The 18,796-nt window shown below is 40.9% G+C and overlaps 1 protein-coding gene across 6 annotated transcripts in view; it reads right to left on the bottom strand.

Annotated features, from left to right (window-relative positions):
- Window positions 1-18,796, bottom strand: part of LOC140211978 (zinc finger protein 609-like) — a 223,101-nt gene that overhangs the window by 193,670 nt on the left and 10,635 nt on the right. For all 6 annotated transcript variants that reach the window (XM_072282280.1, XM_072282275.1, XM_072282276.1 and 3 more), the window contains exon 2: window positions 6,354-7,257. In XM_072282280.1, the coding sequence (XP_072138381.1) occupies window positions 6,354-7,133 (780 nt within the window). In that variant the 5' untranslated portion in view covers window positions 7,134-7,257. The remainder of the gene's footprint in view (window positions 1-6,353; window positions 7,258-18,796) is intronic.

Here is an 18,796-nt window from a genome sequence, read left to right on the forward strand (position 1 = left end):
TAAAGTGAAACAAACAATAAACTTTTTAAAAGGTTAAGAGTTGTACTAACTGACCTATTCTGGAAGTCTGTGTTAAGACCCATTTCAATCCTAAGAGAAATAAATCAATTACATTTTCAATCCAAGAGAAAGGAAATTAACTGCCAAGATAAATTCCGTTTGTCAAGAACAATCACTTGCGTGGATTGTGAATCTGAAAGAAGCAGCAAAAAGATGACTGCAAAGGTGCGATATGAATAAATGACGTATACAAGTACTGTACTTCATTATACAGCATTGTAGGTTATTCAGATTCTAGACCTTTTGGCTGCTCAGCATGGAGAAAGAGATCAGAGACCATGTTTTACACGAAGGTCAGGACTTTAGACTGGTTTAAAAGCACTGCAGCACAAGTAGAGTGAGCTTGGTACATGCAAGGCCAAGTGCCTTTTACCCCTACTTGGTCTAGTCTACACATGCCTCTAGTCCCATGTTACAGTTACATTTTAGGGCTCTGCAATCCAGTCATACAATTACAGATACAATTATTACAGAAATAACACTTCTCAGAGAAAAATGGATTGGCCAACTTTCATTATTTTTCACGACGGTTCCTTTTGTTACATGTTCCAGGTGGGCAGCACAATCCAGTCTTCACATTTACATTATTCCAAGTAATGTTTCTAAGCAAGAGGTTGCAGGTTACACACTTCTCCCAAGGCACAATGCAGCTGGATAGACTCACATAGGGGAAAAAACATTCAGGAGGCACTCAGGAGACAAAGCGTCACCCTGACTAAGTACACGGTCACACAGATCACACACCCAGATTTACAGAATATAATAAACCCACTACAATGCAAGAATTGGGAGCGAATTCTTGTAGTCCCAAAAGATTAGAAAATTAGTAGTCAGTTTCATATTCCACATTCACAGGTAGATGCCTAAACTGATTAGAGTGAGCTTATACATTTTCAGTGCTGGACTATAGTCAGGACTAACTGATTAAATGATCCCAAGCAGACATTTTAAGCCACCCAGACAATGTAATTCACTTCATGCCCCAAGAGACACTAATAAAGCAGGAGTCCCAGAAGTAAACAGATCAATTATGTGCAGTGCTAAATGAATAAATTACCTCAACGAGCAGCAAGAACCATGTGACAATCTAAGATCGGCTGGAAAACATAAGACTCATACGGATTAATTTATATGCACTCACTCACTAGTCTCCCAGTGCAGATGAAATAAGCTAACTGAATTACAATTCATAGTGGTATAAAGCATAATTCTCACATTCCATAATGACCATGCGCAGGCTGTCTGTCAGGCTGTTCCAGGCTTCAAGGATCTTGGAATGGCCGATCTCAACGCTGACAGAGCAAATAATTCAGATCAATGTCAAAAACATCTCATTTCTTTGTGTCCATCTCAGTATAAAGCAGTTGCAACCTTGGTACCATTATTTAAAGAGATAAACCCCGGTAATGGAATCAGCAGTCAATGGGGAGCCAGAAACAATCCATCAACGCCCAGAGTAACAAGAACTCCTGCAGCTTACAGGCCAGAGTTCATGACCTAATGGTGTCTGATTTACCGTCTGGTAGTCTCCACAGAATGCTTCTGAGTTCTGAAACTTCCAGTCCCCGGATACCTTCCTTTCTCTTTTCTTCCATGGGAGGACAAGTGCCTTTGAACAGCCCTTCAGCTAAATATCCCTCAGTTGCCATTACATATTGATCAAAGGGCAGCTTCTCCTCAGATCAACCATGCCACGAAGGGGAACAGCCTCCAGATAATAAGATTGGAAGGGGCATGCTAATGTGAGGATCAATGTCTGGGCAGACATTTGTGGGTTTGTGCTTGCAGCTAGCAGCTGCAAATACAGCCATGCTGCATCAGAAAAGGTTTCAAATTTAAGTCATGGAGGCAATGTCAGCACCTACACAGCCACAAGGACCTCCCCTGGATATCTCAGGCATGTACTCATGCTTTTTTTCTGAACAAAATGAAACTAACTAGATTTTGTCAGCTGATTACCACAGAGGCTCCTGACCACTATCCAGCATTTCCCATGGGAAGCTTAAAAGTACTTTTAGCACGCGAAAATTTGATTAGCTTAAACCTCCTTTTCTTCTCAGAGGCCAGCTAAGAAACAAAAACAGAAGACCACTTTTCTCAATTATTGTTATCTTAACCCCATTTACATAAAAATTATTAATTCTTAAAATTGGAGCCAACTAAATAGGTTTGCAGTGCTCAAGGCAAAACAAATAGGAGTTTTACTAAGCTCTTGTTGAGGAGAAGGCGAAGTTTCTGCATTGTATATTGAAGGACAGGGTAATGCAATACACTTGCACAAGTTCACACCCTGCTCTGCCATCTGGAAATCAAATACCTCAAGCAGATTGAAACCAGGAGACTCGAAACGCAGAAAGCCATGAACTAGACCAACGCATAACAAATCTTAAAATAGTCACCAATGTAGGGGCGAAATCTGAAGCCATTCCTCACTGTCAGATTTCAAACGGTTAAATACGGACCAGGAGGGACAGGAATGTAGCTTGCATATTAGAGCACAATAACTGTCTGAAAATCTCAGTGCTACAGCTGTTCAATATCCTGACAGGTATAGCACAGGCACAATAAAACGTAGCCATCATCGACGATACCAGTATGCTGCCCTTTATTTGAACTGAACACTAAAAAAGTTGTAGTTCTCTTACGACTGGCAAAAATGGAAGGTTGGTTGTTTTGTGATGAGGAGAGCAAAGTGTCATGGAGAAGGCAAGAAACATTCAGCAGCCCTTCCCCCCCCCAAACAATACTTATAAAATGTTCCCATAGAAACCAATTTGCATATTGTACACATTGGGTTCACTGACTTCCCATAAATTCACAACCATTTCAATTAACCAGGATAGCCATGTTTCAAAATTCTGACATTGAATTAGAAACAGCATCTGCAACCCAAGGCTAATGCAGACACAAGACTGTTTCCAGAGCAGGCCCTAACAGCCAACACACCACCCTACAGTAGAATGAGACATGCACATGACACCACTCCCAAAAGCAGACCCAAGCAAATATACCACTCCAACAGCAGGTCTAAGCTGCTTATCTATTTTTAATCTTTACAAGAAGAATTACAGCATTCCAAGGTGGTGACTTTTGTATGTCAAATTCAGAGAACTGTTCAGCACTGAAACCAGCCTTTCAGCCCATCACATCCATGCTGATAATTAACAATGGGTAATAAATGCTGCCCTTGTCAGCCACAGCAATTGTACACCCTTTTCAAATATTCCTGCTCTAACATTTTCAGTGAAGAATACAAGTTTACAAATCACTGAAGAGCTTTGCCCTTTAAAATAGTTTACAGTTCAATGCTGGTTTCGGAATCTAGTTTGACTTCAGACTAATCTCTCCATTCCTTACTGGCACCAACGCTGAATAGACGGGGAGCCGAATGATACGCAAAAAAATTGGCTATCCGAAAATGAAAACATTTTTGGCAGTAATAAACATGCTAGATCCAAAAGACTTGATTCTGCATCATTTTGTTTAGCATTGTTTGCCAACAGCAAAACTCTTGCTTTGAGTGTTTGTTTTAATGCATTCACCATTGTGCAGCAACAAGCCAGCTTCATTCTGACTAGTCTTCCAGTTTTCAAATACTCAAATCCAACAAGGGTAGTCAAGTGAGTAGTAATGAGAACTGGCTGATTTATTTTCACTCCAACAGCAGGACTATTTAATTATCATTTGTAGACATGTTTGTGTCTCTTTAAATAAGTGCTTTGTCTAAATGTTGGAAACCAAGCAGAATGAAAAAGTCTCCCCTTGTCTCATTGACTTTCCATAGGAGGCTGTCAGTGAAATATGTCATGACTCAGACACCATATTTTTCATGTCAACAGCAACTCTCCAAATCCATCCACATGTCACTTTAGAACTTGCAAATGTGGGCTTAATTCCACCAATTCAAATTCAGCGTTTTGCTTTTCTTCTCCTTTATCCAACTAATACTCCGCATGACGTTCTTTAGATATGGATGTCTAGGCACTAGCGTGGACATTATTATTCACCACAACGCTCCTCACATTAAGGAGTTGGCTTTATCCAAGCATGTTTCACTATATTGCGCTCATTACAGGCTCTGCATTATTTGGTTTCTCCTCATTATGCCTCCAATTTGGAAATGTCTACATTATTCATGTACTCCTCACTGTGCTATATGGACAAATACTACTTTGAAAATATGCACTATTGTCAGTAAATATATACAGCAGCAAATAGAACTGCAGTGTCGAGGATTAAGAGATTGGAGCTTCTAAATCTCCATTGTTCAATAAAGATATTTTGTCTTCTGTATAGTCAAAGGTAATGCAAAATCCAATCAGATACCCAATTCATTTCATCCACTCTGGGGAGTGTGAAACAGCCCAACTATAAAACTGTTGCCCGATAGGAAGAGGCTAGATTACTACAGGCTCCTGGGGTTTGTATCCAGGGTCCCAAGTCAAATATATATGCGACGACAGAGGCTTTGTTTTTGTTTATAGGCACTCAGTGAATCTGGAACAATAAACGCTGCAGAAGGCAAATATAACATCATAATAATATGAAATTTAGAGGTACTGTTAGAGAGGGAAAGCTGTCAAATTTGTTGTAATGTAAAAGAATTAACATCTCCAGAGCCTTAGGCTGCTCAAGCATTGAAGCACTTCAAAATGCAATATTCATTGTAATGAATGGAAACACAAACCCATGCACATAGCTGGATCTCAGAAACTCCCACTGAAGAAATGATTAACTGAATAGCTTTAAGTAATACTGGTTATAAAATAAATGATATCCAGGACACTGGAAGAACCACTACTGGATCTTTCACACCAGAATGGACTCAGCCAGAAGTAGTCTCATTTTGCCACTACAGCATTCCTCCAGGTCAGCTCTGAAGTGGCAGCAGAAGTCTTGTGCAGGTAAAATCCCGGCGTAAGACTTGACCCAGAGGCAAGATCATTTCCACTAAGCTCAAGGTGGCTAAGGAAATTCCCTTAGGAGCTACTCAGGAAGTAGAGGGGAGATTGGATAAAGTGGTGTAAGGATACCACCTTGAATTATTGACTCCATTTTTCTGTTTTTACCCCAAAAATTCTTGACCTGATTCTAGTCCTGTGATACCACTTCCCAAGTGGAAATGCTGCAGGTAATTACCAAAAGTAAAATTTAATTCAAAGACCTTTGACCTAAAATGTTAACTCTTGCTTTTCTCAACAGACATTGTCTGACCTGCTAAGCCTTCATGGTATTTTCTGTTTGCTTTCATCTTTTCAGCAGATTTTTGTTTTTGGTTTAGAAAAGGAACACAGGGCTTGAGCGTTACATGCAGTGCTGTATACTGACACCACGACGTGCACATCACAGAAAACAAAGTCAGTTTGCTTTCAATCCCTTTCCTTTCAACACCAGCTTTTTAGAACCACAGCTCAGGATGGTCAGCTCCTGTGTCTACTTATCTGTCACTGTTTGGGAACATTTATAAGCATATGACGACAGCCTTCTGGAGCACAAAACTGAACAACCACCTAACTTCATAAATCAAAGCTAACTATCCACTTTGAGAAATCACATTGGCAATTGCAAAAGACCCAGTGTAATAGCCCTTCAGTGTGGGATTGTGTGTATAAGCTCCAGCTGCCTTGCTCCCAATGGCTTTAATACAGACAATGTATACTATCCTCATTTGGAGAGATCTAGTGGGCTTAAAGTCAATCATGTCGAGAACAGTGGGACCCAACCTCTCTGGACTAGCTGACGTTTTAAACATTTACACATTCAGCATCAAAACCACTTCTTCTTAAAAGATTTATCAGCACACACAAATATTTGCAATTATTTCTCCTTGAGCATAATCTAATATAGATGTCACCCAGGCAGGTAAATGGCATTCTGACATACAATGAAAGCAAGCTAAATACTCACCACCCTGTTAATGAGTTCTCTCAACTGACAATAATTCAGCTCCCATGCACCAACAACCCCAATGATTATCTCTCAGCCTGTTCCCTTAATGATGTCATGAGCACAAAGAGTCAAACAAAAACATGTGCAAATTAACTCAACAAAATACAACCAACATAAAAAGGACTTATAAAAGGACAATATAAAAAGGATAATTCTTTCTAGCCATTCTGCTGAAGAGTGCCTGATTGTTCAGGGCATTGATTGTTTGCTTTACACAATGAATCAATCGACTTGTCACTTCATGAGACACAAGAAATTTCTTCTCGCAAGGTCTGATTAAAAAACACTAATCTAATTACTGGATCTGGATTTACAAGGGAACACAAAACTGCCACTGTCCTTACCTTCTCCGTTTTGATCTTCTTCAGCGGTCGACACTCACTCTCAACCTCTTCTGTTTCTGTTTTAATTCCCAGAAGGTTGGAAATACTGTTGCTATCTAGTGGTGTGTTTCCCAAATCCAGCACTTGAACGGTAGCCCCATCTGGGCAGCTTGTGCTCTGAGCACATTCAAATGAGCTGCCCTTTGTCCCTGACCCCAACCCGAGTTGCTGTGCACCACTGGGATCGCTCCCAGGAGGCGGATGCACACCTCCGCTGCTCTCGCCTTTATCTTTTTTACTTTTGCTGGATCCACCCTCTTTCTCCTTTTTCGATCCAGCTCCATTCCGAACAGTCTTTGAGCCCTTTTCTGATCCTTTGGACGTGCTGTTGGATGACCCCAGTCCACTGGGATTTGCTATATCAGCAGATCTCGCCTGCATTTCTTTCTTCCCATTTCCTGATTCTCCCACAGTGTAAAGAGAAGCAGCAGACACAGATTTACTCCCTTCCTTTGCATTTTTGCTCCTTTTTGCCTTAGATTTGCTCTCCTTGGTCTGAGGTGCTTGAACTGGAGTGACAAACTTGATATTCTCTGGGAGAGCTGCCACAGCACTTGGCACTGGGATGCTCCCATCTTTTGATCCAGACATCTCCATTTTCTGCTGGTCTTTTTCCAAGTCTGCGTCCAAGTCAATGATTAAATTCCCAACTCCGATATCCCACTCATCCCCACTGTCGTAGGCATCAACAGCATTCGAATCCACACCTTTCCCCGCTGTACTGCTGCTGCTTAAGGACATCTTAGATTCACCTTCCTTGTGAAAAGATTCCTTTCTCTTCTCAGTTGCCTGGTCTAGTGCCGGTGTGTTAGGTTCTTACTGTAGTGTCCTCACAACTTCTCCTTCGGTGTGAGTACATCATTGCCTAGAAAAGGTTAAAAAAAACTGTGTGAGCCAACAAGCACCAGTAACACTGAAAAATCACATGTTTGCAATCTACCAGACACCAAGAGACAGAAAAGGCATAATTTACCAGCTGCTGGTGAATACCAAGCAATGACAGGTGAAAGGAGGTTGCAGATAAAAAGGAACACTGATGGACACAAACATGTTGTCAAAGCAATAATTACCTCAGAAGCTGGCAGACAGTCTGAACATAGAAGTTTTGTCAGTCTAAATCCAAGTTAACTCAGTGCAAGTTTATCATGAAGGGTGCCAATGCCACAGAATTTAGTGAAATGCATTCTCAAACAAATAAAACAAGTTAGTAATGCCAGGTGAGAGAATCAGCCAAGAAAACATTGTCATAAATACATGACTTTGGGACAGGATTTGTATTTATAGCCTAAAAAGGATATAAACCATTTACAACACCACAGCAAACTGAACAGGTTAAGAGTCTGCCTAATAATCCTGGAGGAATATACCTCACAGGAATTCTGAAACCTTCCTTTATTATTGTCTTGGCTTCACCTTTCTCATTTGATTCTTTGCTCAACTAATTCCACAGAGAATACTTTAACCTTTACTCTAACATTTAAAATCCACCCAGAGGCAATTTCAAGTCATTTGTTGCTTCTTTGTTGAAAGACACAATATTTGAACTTCTGCCCTTTCTCTGTTGTTTTCCACACCCTCCGTGTTGTTTTGTGAAGTGCTGACTTGTCTTAACACAATAAATGGTCTTCAATGAGTACAACTATCTACATTTGCAAAGAAAGGGACTGAATAACAATAGTGCTCTGTGTGCAGGAAATCACTTCAAAATTTGATTTGAGTTTTTTGAAGAGCTGACCAGGAGAACTAATGAGGACAGGGTGGTAGATGTTGCCAACGTGCACTTTAGCAAAGTGAATGACAGGGTCCCACATGGCAGGTGGGTACAGAACATTAGCCAAATGGATTCAAAACTGGCTTAGTGGAAGGAGACAGAAGGAGATAGAGCAAGGATATGTTTCAGACTGGAGGCCTGTGACCAGTGGTGTGCCATGGGGATTGGTAATGAAGCCACTGTTCTTTGTCAGGTTGGTTGAGAAAAAAGATGACACGATGAGCAAGTTTACAGATGATACCAAAACTGGTGGTGTGGTGGACAGTGAAGAACATCAATTGAGGCTACAAAGGGATCTAGGTCAACTGAGAAACAGATCAACCAATGGAAGTTAACTCAAGCAAGTGTTAAGGGAAACATTTTGGGAAGTTAAATCAGAGCATACACATTGAATGACTGGGCCTTAGTGATGGTTGAAGAACAGAGACAGACTTAGCAGTACTAAAGATAGCTCCCAGACACGGCATCACAGGTACACAAGGTGGTGATGGCATAAGACATCCTTGACTATATTAAATAAGCATCGAGTACAAGTTTTGGGATGTTATTACAATTGTACGAGACATTGGTGAGACTGCACTTGACGTAATGTGTGCAGTTTGCTTCACGTACTATAGGAAGGATGTGATTAAGCTTGAGTGCAGAAAAGATTCACAAGAATGCTTCCAGAATTGGTATGCACGAGTTATAAGGATAGGCTGGGAATGTTTTCCCTGGAGGAAAGAAGGTTGAGGGGTGACCTTATAGAAGTTGATAAAACCATAAGGGTGGATTGTCACAGTATTTTTCCCCAAAGTTGGGGAGTCTAAAGTTAAAAAGCATGCATTTAACATGAGAGGGAAAAGATTTAAAAATGAACTGACAAGCCATTTTTCCACACAGGGTAGTTAGTGGGCATATGGAAGGAGTAGACAAATGAAGTGATTGAGATGGATACAACAACAACATTTAAAAGATATCTCGACACAGGTACATGGATAGGTTTAGAGGGATATAAGCAAATGCAGGCAAATGAGAATGTGGATGAGTTAGGCCAAAAAGCCTGCTTCGATGCTGTGAAACTCTATGCACGACTCCACCACTTCTTACCAAAACCAACACCCAAGCCATTAGCCTTTCTTTCTCTTCAGGTGCAAACTGACCAGCATTTGCAGCTCGTTTTCAAAGAAGTTAAGAGAAACCTCACAATATTTGCACTAAATCTGTCAAGTACAGGAGATGAGAAAACAAGACATGTGTAAAGATAAATTAATCGAAAATAATCTTGTTTCTGCATTTTCACCTTTAACAGTCACCTGTTCACTTAGCCAGCAGCTGGTTGGGATAGTGGAGCAACAAGCTATCTGCTAGGTTAAGCAACATTGGTAGAGGGAGGGGGTGGGGAGGAATTGTCAACATTTCAGGCAGGAAAATTGCTTTTGGTTGGGATAATACTCCACTACCTTCAGTTTCAATAAGATCAGCAACAGATCGAGAAATGCTGGACTTTTGCCCTTCTTCACAGAGAAGTATTGTGAGGGTGTCCTTACCACCAGCAGTAATGTGTGTATTCCTTATGGCCACTAAATTATTTTTTGAATTGTAGTCTCTATTATGTAAGCAATGGCAGCTGCCATTTTGCACACACTATCTTGTTTTGGGATAAACAAAGAATTTGGTCAGCAAGGAATTTAACTGGATCATCGGTCAAACTCCAGACTGACACAGCACCTTTCACATGAGAGCCGAGTGTCCACAGTGAAGCTTGGAGTGCCAGCCTTCTCACGGGGAGATGGGATATCTCCAGGTTAAGTTCTGACAAAAACTGAAATGCAGTCTCAGTTTTGTTACTGTGGTATACCTTAACCTCTAATCTAGAAATCAAAAATATAATGAATACTCAAGCAAATTTCAGACAGAAAGGTCGCTCTTTAAGGCCGACCCCAACAAACTCTTTGAAGTAGAAAGAATAGTCAAAGATGATCAGTTGTATGTAATAAATTTGGGTTTTCACAATTACTTCAATATCATATTTCACAATAAACCTATGACAACAATTGCCATGCAATCAAGAGGCTCCCAGCAAAACGAACACTTCAGTATCCAAAATTGGGGAGAAAATATCCAAAAAGATTGGTGCTGGGTCCACTGCTGTACATCATTTCCATCAATGAGTTCGAACATAGAAATTTACAGCACATTACAGGCCCTTTGGCCCACAATGTTGTGCCGACCATATAACCTACTGTAGAGACTGCTTCGAATTTCCCTAGTGCATAGCCTTCTAGTTTTCTAAACTCCACCTACCTGTCTAAGAGGCTCTTAAAAGATCCTACTGTATCCACTTCCATTGCTGCCGCTGGCAGTGCATTCACGCACCCACCACTCTCTGTGTGAAAAACTTACCCCTGACATTCCCTCGATACCCACTTCCAAGCGCCTTAAAACTATGCCCCCTCCTGTTAGCCATTTCAGCCCTGGGAAAAAGCCTCTGACTATCCACATGATCAATGCCTCTCTTCACCTAATAATGTCTATCAGGTCACCACTCATCCTCCGTCGCTCCAAGGAGAAAAGGCTAAGTTCATTCAGCCTATTCTCATAGGGCACGCGCTCCAACCCAGGCAACATCCTTGTAAATTTCCTCTGCATTCTCTCTATAGTATCCACATCCTTCCTGTAGTGAGGTGACTAGAACTGAACACAGTACTCCAAGTGGGGTCTGACCAAGGTCTTATATAGCCATAACATTACCTCACGGCTCTTGAATGTAATCCCATGGTTGATGAAGGCCAACGCACCGTATGCTTTCTTAACAACACTGTCAACCTGCGCCGCAGCTTTGAGTGTCCTGTGGACACGGACACCAAGATCTCTCAGATCCTCCACACTGCCAAGAATCTTACCATTTATATTATATTCTGTCTTCAAATTTGATCTACCAAAATGAAGCACTTCACAATTGTCTGTGTTGAAGTCCATCTGCCACTTCTCAGCTCAGTTCTGCATCCTATCACTGTCCCACTGCAACCTCTCGTTAGACTTGGGAATTGAGGTATAAGTTTCAAAATATAAACAATCACTGGCCAGGTGAGAGTAGCAGCTACAATAGTTAATAATGAGGACAATTAAATAAAATATATGATTAATTAATCTTGTTGGCTGCGCATCTAACTACCAAATTAATTTAATTGTTTAAGTGTAAACTGGTTTATCTTAAAAGACAAGATCACTAAAAGCAGAGCCAGGTCAACAAATTCTTTACAGATAACATCAAAGTACCAGAGGTCATTAGTGGAGAAATGAGAAAAAAAGGCATCTGTTAAATGTGTATGGAATCTTGCAAGCCCACACAGAATACTGAAGAATATTTTGGTCTCTGTGTAATAAAAGATTTAGAAACATATTGGCTAAAATCAAGGAATTACACAAATTATACCAGAAAAGAATAGGCTCTACACAAAAAAAAATGAAAGCCCCAAAGATTCTGAAAAAGGATAAATGTGAAAAAAAAATCTTCCTGCTTGTTAGGAGACAAAATCCAGGGATCATAAATTTAAAATCATAACAAAGAATGCTGGTAATACTTAGGAGGTCAATAGAATATCACCCTGAAATTAGGTTTCTGTTTCTCTCCCCACTCAAGTTCCCTGAGTAATTCTAGCATTTTCTCTTTTTAATTTCAGACTTCTAGCATCTGCAGTCTTTGCCACTTTGGTATTTAAGAGTCACCGATAAATCCAATGGGAAATTTGGAACATTCAGTATGTGGAAGTCACACATGAAGAATAATTAAGACAAATAATTTGAAAGCTAAATATAAAATAACATACAAGGAAGTAAGGATTAAAAAGTAACAGCAATCAGGTTGGTTGAGGAAGGGTAGAAGGAAGCTCACGTGCGGCATATATTCTATTATGCAGTAGTTAGATGAAACTGTCCAATACTTCAATGTATTCAGCATGATGTTAGCAACTTGCTCATTCCAATCAATATCCCAGGTACCATTGTTCTTTACACTACTATAAATTTGTCAGATAATAACAAGAATAAATTTGTAAAGATGGGAAAATTGTTGATAAATCATTTATTTTTTCCCTGGTTCTACTCATTGCATTAATGAATACTAAACCAATAATCCTATATATATAAAACCCCAAGGATCAGCATTACAGGATCAGGATAGTTTGATGATAACATTCCTAGAATGGCCAACTCCTGTGTTTATAGCCTGGCATATTTAAGGAAGCCAGGAAGACAACCTGTGGAGCACCAACTGTTACCAAGAGAAGTTAATGAACACACAGCTCCACAAGATTCTGGGAAAATAGAACTCATTTATCACAGAGAGACAATTCTGACACATTTACATCTCTTTACATTGGGCAGAGAGCACGGCAGTAAGCCATCCTTGGGTCTTTGGGTATAAGGGGCAAGATGGGTTGAGTCTCCCACAATTCTCACTCAACTGAAACTATATAGGATAAAGGCAATAAATCTGTCTACAACTGAACTAAAACTCCAAGGGACACCCATTCTCTTTCATCTGGTAAGCCCTGCCCTGCCTTACAAGTCAAGCAAAGAAAAAAAAACATCTATTTCACTTCAGAAATCTCCTACTCAGTTCACATATCAGGAAGGGACTAATTTGGTTAGGAATGCGTGGGTGGGTTCATGCAACTTTGCAGAACATTTGTACAATAAAAATAAATGCCCCAGCAAAAACAGAAGGATGTTGCCCGGACTGAAGGGTTTGATTTATGAGACTTGACAGGTTGGAACAGTTTTCCCTGCGGCAAAGGAGGCTGAAGGTTGATCTTACAGAGGAGCATTGTCAAGGTGGATGGTCACAATCTTTTTCCCAGGGTAAGAAAGTCAAAACTAGAAGGCATACAGTTGAAAGAAATTTGTGAACCCTTTGCAATTACTTAGTTTTCTATATTAATTACTCATAAAATGTGGTCTTCATCTAAGTCACAATAATAGACAAACACAATCTGCCTAAACTAACAACAGTCATAATTCTTCACATCAATACTGAGTACACCATTTAAACAATCACAATTGAACGAAAGTACAGGTGTCCCCCGCTTTTCGAATGTTCCCTTTACGAAACCTCACTGTTACGAAAGACCTACATTAGTTCCCTGTTTTCACTAACAGAAGGTGTTTTCACTGTTACGAAAAAAGGCAGCGCGTGGAAAAAGCAGCACGCGCCCCGAGCAGCCGCTCTCCCCCGGATTCGGAACGGCATTCTCGCCAGCATTGCTTAAACACGTGCCTGTGAGCAGCTGTTTGCAAGATGAGTTCTGAGGTTTCGGAAAAGCCTGAAAGAGCTCGTAAGGGTGTTACACTTTGCGTAAAACTAGACATAATTAAGCGTTTCGATTGTGGTGAATGAAGTAAGGACGAAGTGAGTTTGGCTTGTGGAAGTTGATGAAGATGATGTTGAAGAGGTTTTGGCATCTCATTACCAAGAACTGATAGATGAAGAGCTGATGCAATTGGAAGAGGAAAGGATGACAATCGAAACCGAATGCAGTAGCGAACAAATTTTAAAACAAATTCTTAACTGAACGTGAAGCAACTGCGTGAGATTTTCGCTGCAGTGATAAAGTATGACTTTAATTTTGAAAGGGTATGTTGGTTTAGGGCATATTTGCAAGATGGTTTGAGTGCTTACAAAGAACTGTATGATAGAAAAATACGCGAGGCTAGCAGTCAAGCAAGCCTTCAGCAGACGACGAACCTCGACCTTCGACATCGAGGCAGGCAGACATAGAAGAAGATGACCTGCCTGCCCTGATCGACAATGAGATGACACTCCAGTGTCCCACCACCCCAACCCCCGGGCCGCGGAGAATGCAGCGGTAGCCGGGACACACCCAGCACATCTTTAAGAAAAAAGTGGAAATAAACAAGCTAATTAATTAGGTGCCGCCCGGCATGTAAATGTCGGCCCAGATCAGAGGCGATTGCCGATTGCGTCGTCTCTGATCTGGGCCAACATTTACGAGCCCGGCGGCACCTAATTAATTAGCTTGTTTATTTCGGCTTTTTTCTTAAAGATGTACTGGGTGCGTTCCGGCTGCCACTGGACCCCTGCATGCTTCGCGGATCGGTATCGCGTCGCTGCCCGGAGGGTGGGGGCCACTGCACCATCCCAGCCTCCGACGACTCAGCCAAAGACACCATCATCAGTGTGCTCGACGCTGTCTTCCCGATTCCCCTAAGTGATACTGCACTGTACATACATTTCTACTTTATATCGGCTATGTATTTTTATGTGTTATTTGGTATGATTTGGCAGCTTCATAGTTTAAAGGTTACTGGAGAGAGTGTTTCTGCCCAGAGCGCTTCCGCGAGATTTTCGCTACCAAGAACAGTGTGGAAATGATTGTAGAGAAGTATTTCTACTTTATATAGGCTGTGTATTTATCATATCATTCCTGCTTTTACTATATGTTACTGTTATTTTAGGTTTTATGTGTTATTTGGCATGATTCGGTAGTTTATTTTTGGGTCTGCGAACGCTCACAAAGTTTTCCCATATAAATAAATGGTAATTGCTTCCTCGCTTTACGACCTTCCAGCTTACGAACTGTTTCACAGGAATGCTCTACCTTCGGATGGCAGGGGAAACCTGTATGTGAACCTTTGGCTAATGCCTTCTACAAAAACAATTTGGAGTCAGGCATTCCAATCAATGAGATGAGATTGGAGGTTTGGGTTGTAGAGGCGCTCTACCCTATATAAAAAAAGACAAAGTCAGGTTACTGACAGATCTGTCAAGAAAGATTTTTCAAGATCACAAAGAGCCTTGTAAAAGTATTCAGCCGCCAAGTCTTTGTACAAATAAATGAGCATTACAACCAGGGATTCTGATCAACTTAATCACATACTCCTTTTTTCAAGAGAAGAGTCCCCTCAAAAAACAGGGAAAATATTAAAGCATGAAAAACTAAAAACTCATAAATTGAAATTTCAGCAGTTGAAAAGTGTTCTTCTCCCTTTGTTCATTACTTAGTTGAACCACCCCTCACAGCTATTACGCCCAGTAGTCTTTTTGGGTAAGTCTCTATTAGCATTGCATAACATGATGAAGCAAGATTTGCCCATTCCTCTTCGCAAAATTGTTCAAGCTGTGCCAGGTTAGCTGGAGAGCAGTGGTGGACAGCGACCTTGAGATCTTGCCAGAGATACCTGATCGGGTTAAGGTCAGGACTCTGACCGAGCCACTCAAGGCCATCAATTTTCTTCATTTGAAACCACTCCAGGGTTGCTCTGGCAGGGTGCTTTGGGTCATTTTCCTGCTGCAAGACAAACTTCCTCCCCAGTTTCAGCTTCCTGGCAGAGGCAAGCAGATTTTTAATCCAGGATTTCTCCGTAGTTAGCAGCATTCATTCCCCCTCCCCCATGAATTCTGACCAGATTTCTAGTCCCTGCTGCAGAAAAGCATCCCCAAAGCATGATGCTACCTCCACCGTACTTTACAATAGGGACGACATTACCTGCTGACGTTCAGTATCAGATTAGGGAATCGTTGACAGATTTTGGAATTTTTCTTTTGATTTGATATGATGCACAATGTTTTGTAGATTAGCTAAAAAAAATCCTACTTTAATATGTTTTAAATTTATAAATTGAGACAGTAAAAAGTGAAAATAGTTGTGGGGGCTGAATACTTTTTCAAGGTGCTGTATGTGCACCGTGCGTCGATTAAAACAACTTTCAGAGGAGCTCAGAAGAACTGTAGAGATGCATGAAACTGAAAAAAGGTTACGAAAGCATTTCTAAAGACCTGGGGGTTCATCAGTCCATAGTAAGAGAAACTGTCTATAAATGGAGGAAATTCAGAGTACTGTTGTTACTCTCCCTAGGAGTGGGTATCCTGTAAAGATCAACCAAGAGCACAACATGCAATGCTGAAGAGGTGAAAAAGACCTGCAGAAATCTCTAGAACTTGCTGAAGTCTCTGTTCATGTTTTCACTATAGAAAAACCACTGCTCTCCAAAAAAAGACATTGCTGCATATCTCAAGTTTGCAAAAGACCATCTGAATGGTCCACAACACTTTTAAGACAATGCTCTGTGGACAGACGAGACAAAAGTTGAATTTTTTTGGCAGAAATGCACACTGCTATACTTGGAGGAAAAAGGACACTGCACACAAACATCAAACCTCACCCCAACTGTGAAGCATGGTTTGGGGCTGCTTTGCTACTTCAGGGCTTGGACAGCTTGCAATCGTTGAGGGAACAATGAATTCAAAATTGTATCAAGACTTTTTACAGGAGAATGTCAGGGTCACGGTCAATCACCTGAAGCTTAATAGAAGTTGGATGATACAACAAGACAATGATTCAACACACAAGAGTAAATCAACAACGGAATGATTTAAAAAGAAGAAAATCTGTGTCTTGGAAAGGTAGAGTCCAGACCTTAACCCAACTGAGATACTGTGGCATGACCTGAAGAGGGCTGTTCATGCAAGGTATCCCAGAAATACTGATGAACTGAAACAGGTTTATATGGAGGAATGGTCTAAAATTCCTCTTCACCATTGTGCAAGTCTGATCAGCAGCTACAGCAAACATTTGATGGAGGTTATTGCTGCTAAAGGAGGCTCTACCAGTTATTAAATACAAGGGTTCACATATTTTTTCCAGCCTGGACTCTGAATGATTAAACAATGTGTTCAATAAAGACATGAAAAATACAATTGTTTGTATGTTATTACCTTAGGCGGATTGTGCTTGTCTATTATCAGGTTACATTTTATGAGTAATTAACACAGAAAACCAGGTAACTGCAAAAGGTTCACAAACTTTTTCTTGGTTTAAGATAGGTTTAAGATGAGAGGGGAAAGATTTAAAGGGGACCCGAGAGGTAAGTGCTTCATCACAGAGTGTGGTGCAAATGTGGAATGAGTTGCAATGGGCACACTGGGGGACTTCCAGGAGCAGTGGGCCCCCGGGGTATTAATTGTCCAGTAGACGGTAGTAACCAAATTTGAGTGTACTCACTGTCCTGTGCATACTGAATGTTTGTACCCTGTGTATCTGTGTTGTAAATAAACTTTTATAACTTTGTTAAAAAAAGAGCTAACAGAAAAAGTGAGAGCTGGATTTTACAATGTGACCTAAAAGAGAGGTGGAAGAATTTTAGGGAAAGAATTACAGAGTCAAGGATTTAAACAACCTTAAATCCTGCCAATCACAGAGTAGACAGCAGAGATGCCCAAGAGGCTGGAAATGCAAAAGTGTAGTATCTCAAGAATAAGTCGCATTCCTTACATAGTAAACAACTTCAAGTTCTTACGTTTGGTGCACTGGGTGCATCATCCCAAGCCCTTAACAGGTACAATAATGTACAAGGTGTTTTGTTTAACAGAGGAGTTAGAAAAAGATTGCAAGTTACTGATGAAATGTTTAATCAGAGGTATAACTAGAGCATCTCAAAGGAGGGGAAAGGAGTAAAAGAAGGAGTAAAAAAGGAAGGTTTGGCATTAAAACCGCAGAGAATATGATCGAGATTACAAAATTCTCAAAGTATGAGACAAGACTACAGGGGTGAGCACATAAAAGAACATCGTACAGCAAATAATGGAATACATGAAATATCCGTTTGAAGATTATTTCACAAAACACTAAATGGTAAAACAGCACTGAAAATGGACTTAGGCAGTGCTGAACATCAATGCTCCTCACAAGTTTAAAATCAACTACAGATACAAAGTTTAAAATCAAACTTTCATGGTAAAAAAGAAGGAAAGAAGGAAATTATGGGTAATTTTTTTAAAGAGGTGTCTGGTCGAGTTAGATACTTCCAGAATCAGTGATAGGATTACTATGGTTATTAATTTACTCACATGGATATGTATACCAAATCCCAATGCAAATTGGACAAATTTGCATTTACCAAAAACTAGGAGTGGCACTAGAATCAGAAGCAAAATGACAGCAGTTACAGACAAGATACAAGAACAGCCAGAAGAACAGCAGATGAAATATGATGGAAAGATGTAAAGCGGGAGCAGTCACATTTGCCAAAAAGGAAATGAAGAAGACATGGGCAGTCTATAAAGATACAACAGATGCTGAATACCAAATGACAATTCCATTACACAGAATGACATGAGGATCTGCAGGTCCTTCTATGCTGGTCTGTACGACGAAAAGGCTACAGAATCCACAGCCTCCTGCAACTTCCTGTCGTCTATCACGCAGGTCTTAGACGACGGCAAGCAGGAGAGTCTGGATCAGCCACTGACCATGGACGAGCTGACAGGCTCCATCCATTCCTTTGAGTCGAGTAAGACTCCCAGAAGTGATAACTTACCGGCTGAGTTGTATTCGGCTCTATGAAACTGGATGGGCCCTGACCTGCTGGAAGTGTACAACGCTATGCTTCTGGCCGGCAGCATGTCAGAGTCCATGAGGAAGGGCATCATCACCCCCATCTACAAGCGGAAGGGGAAAGGGAGGACTTTAGGAATTGGAGGCCCAGATCCTGTCCAAGGCTATCACCAACAGGGTCGAGTCTGCTCCGGGACAGGTGATCCACCCGGACCAAACCTGTGCTGTACCGGTCAGGAAGATCTCAGACAGCCTCGCGCTGCTGAGGGGCACCATCGCCTACGTTCAGGACAAGG

Source organism: Mobula birostris, chromosome 18 (genome assembly GCF_030028105.1).
Source record: "Mobula birostris isolate sMobBir1 chromosome 18, sMobBir1.hap1, whole genome shotgun sequence".
Lineage (NCBI taxonomy): Eukaryota > Metazoa > Chordata > Chondrichthyes > Myliobatiformes > Myliobatidae > Mobula > Mobula birostris.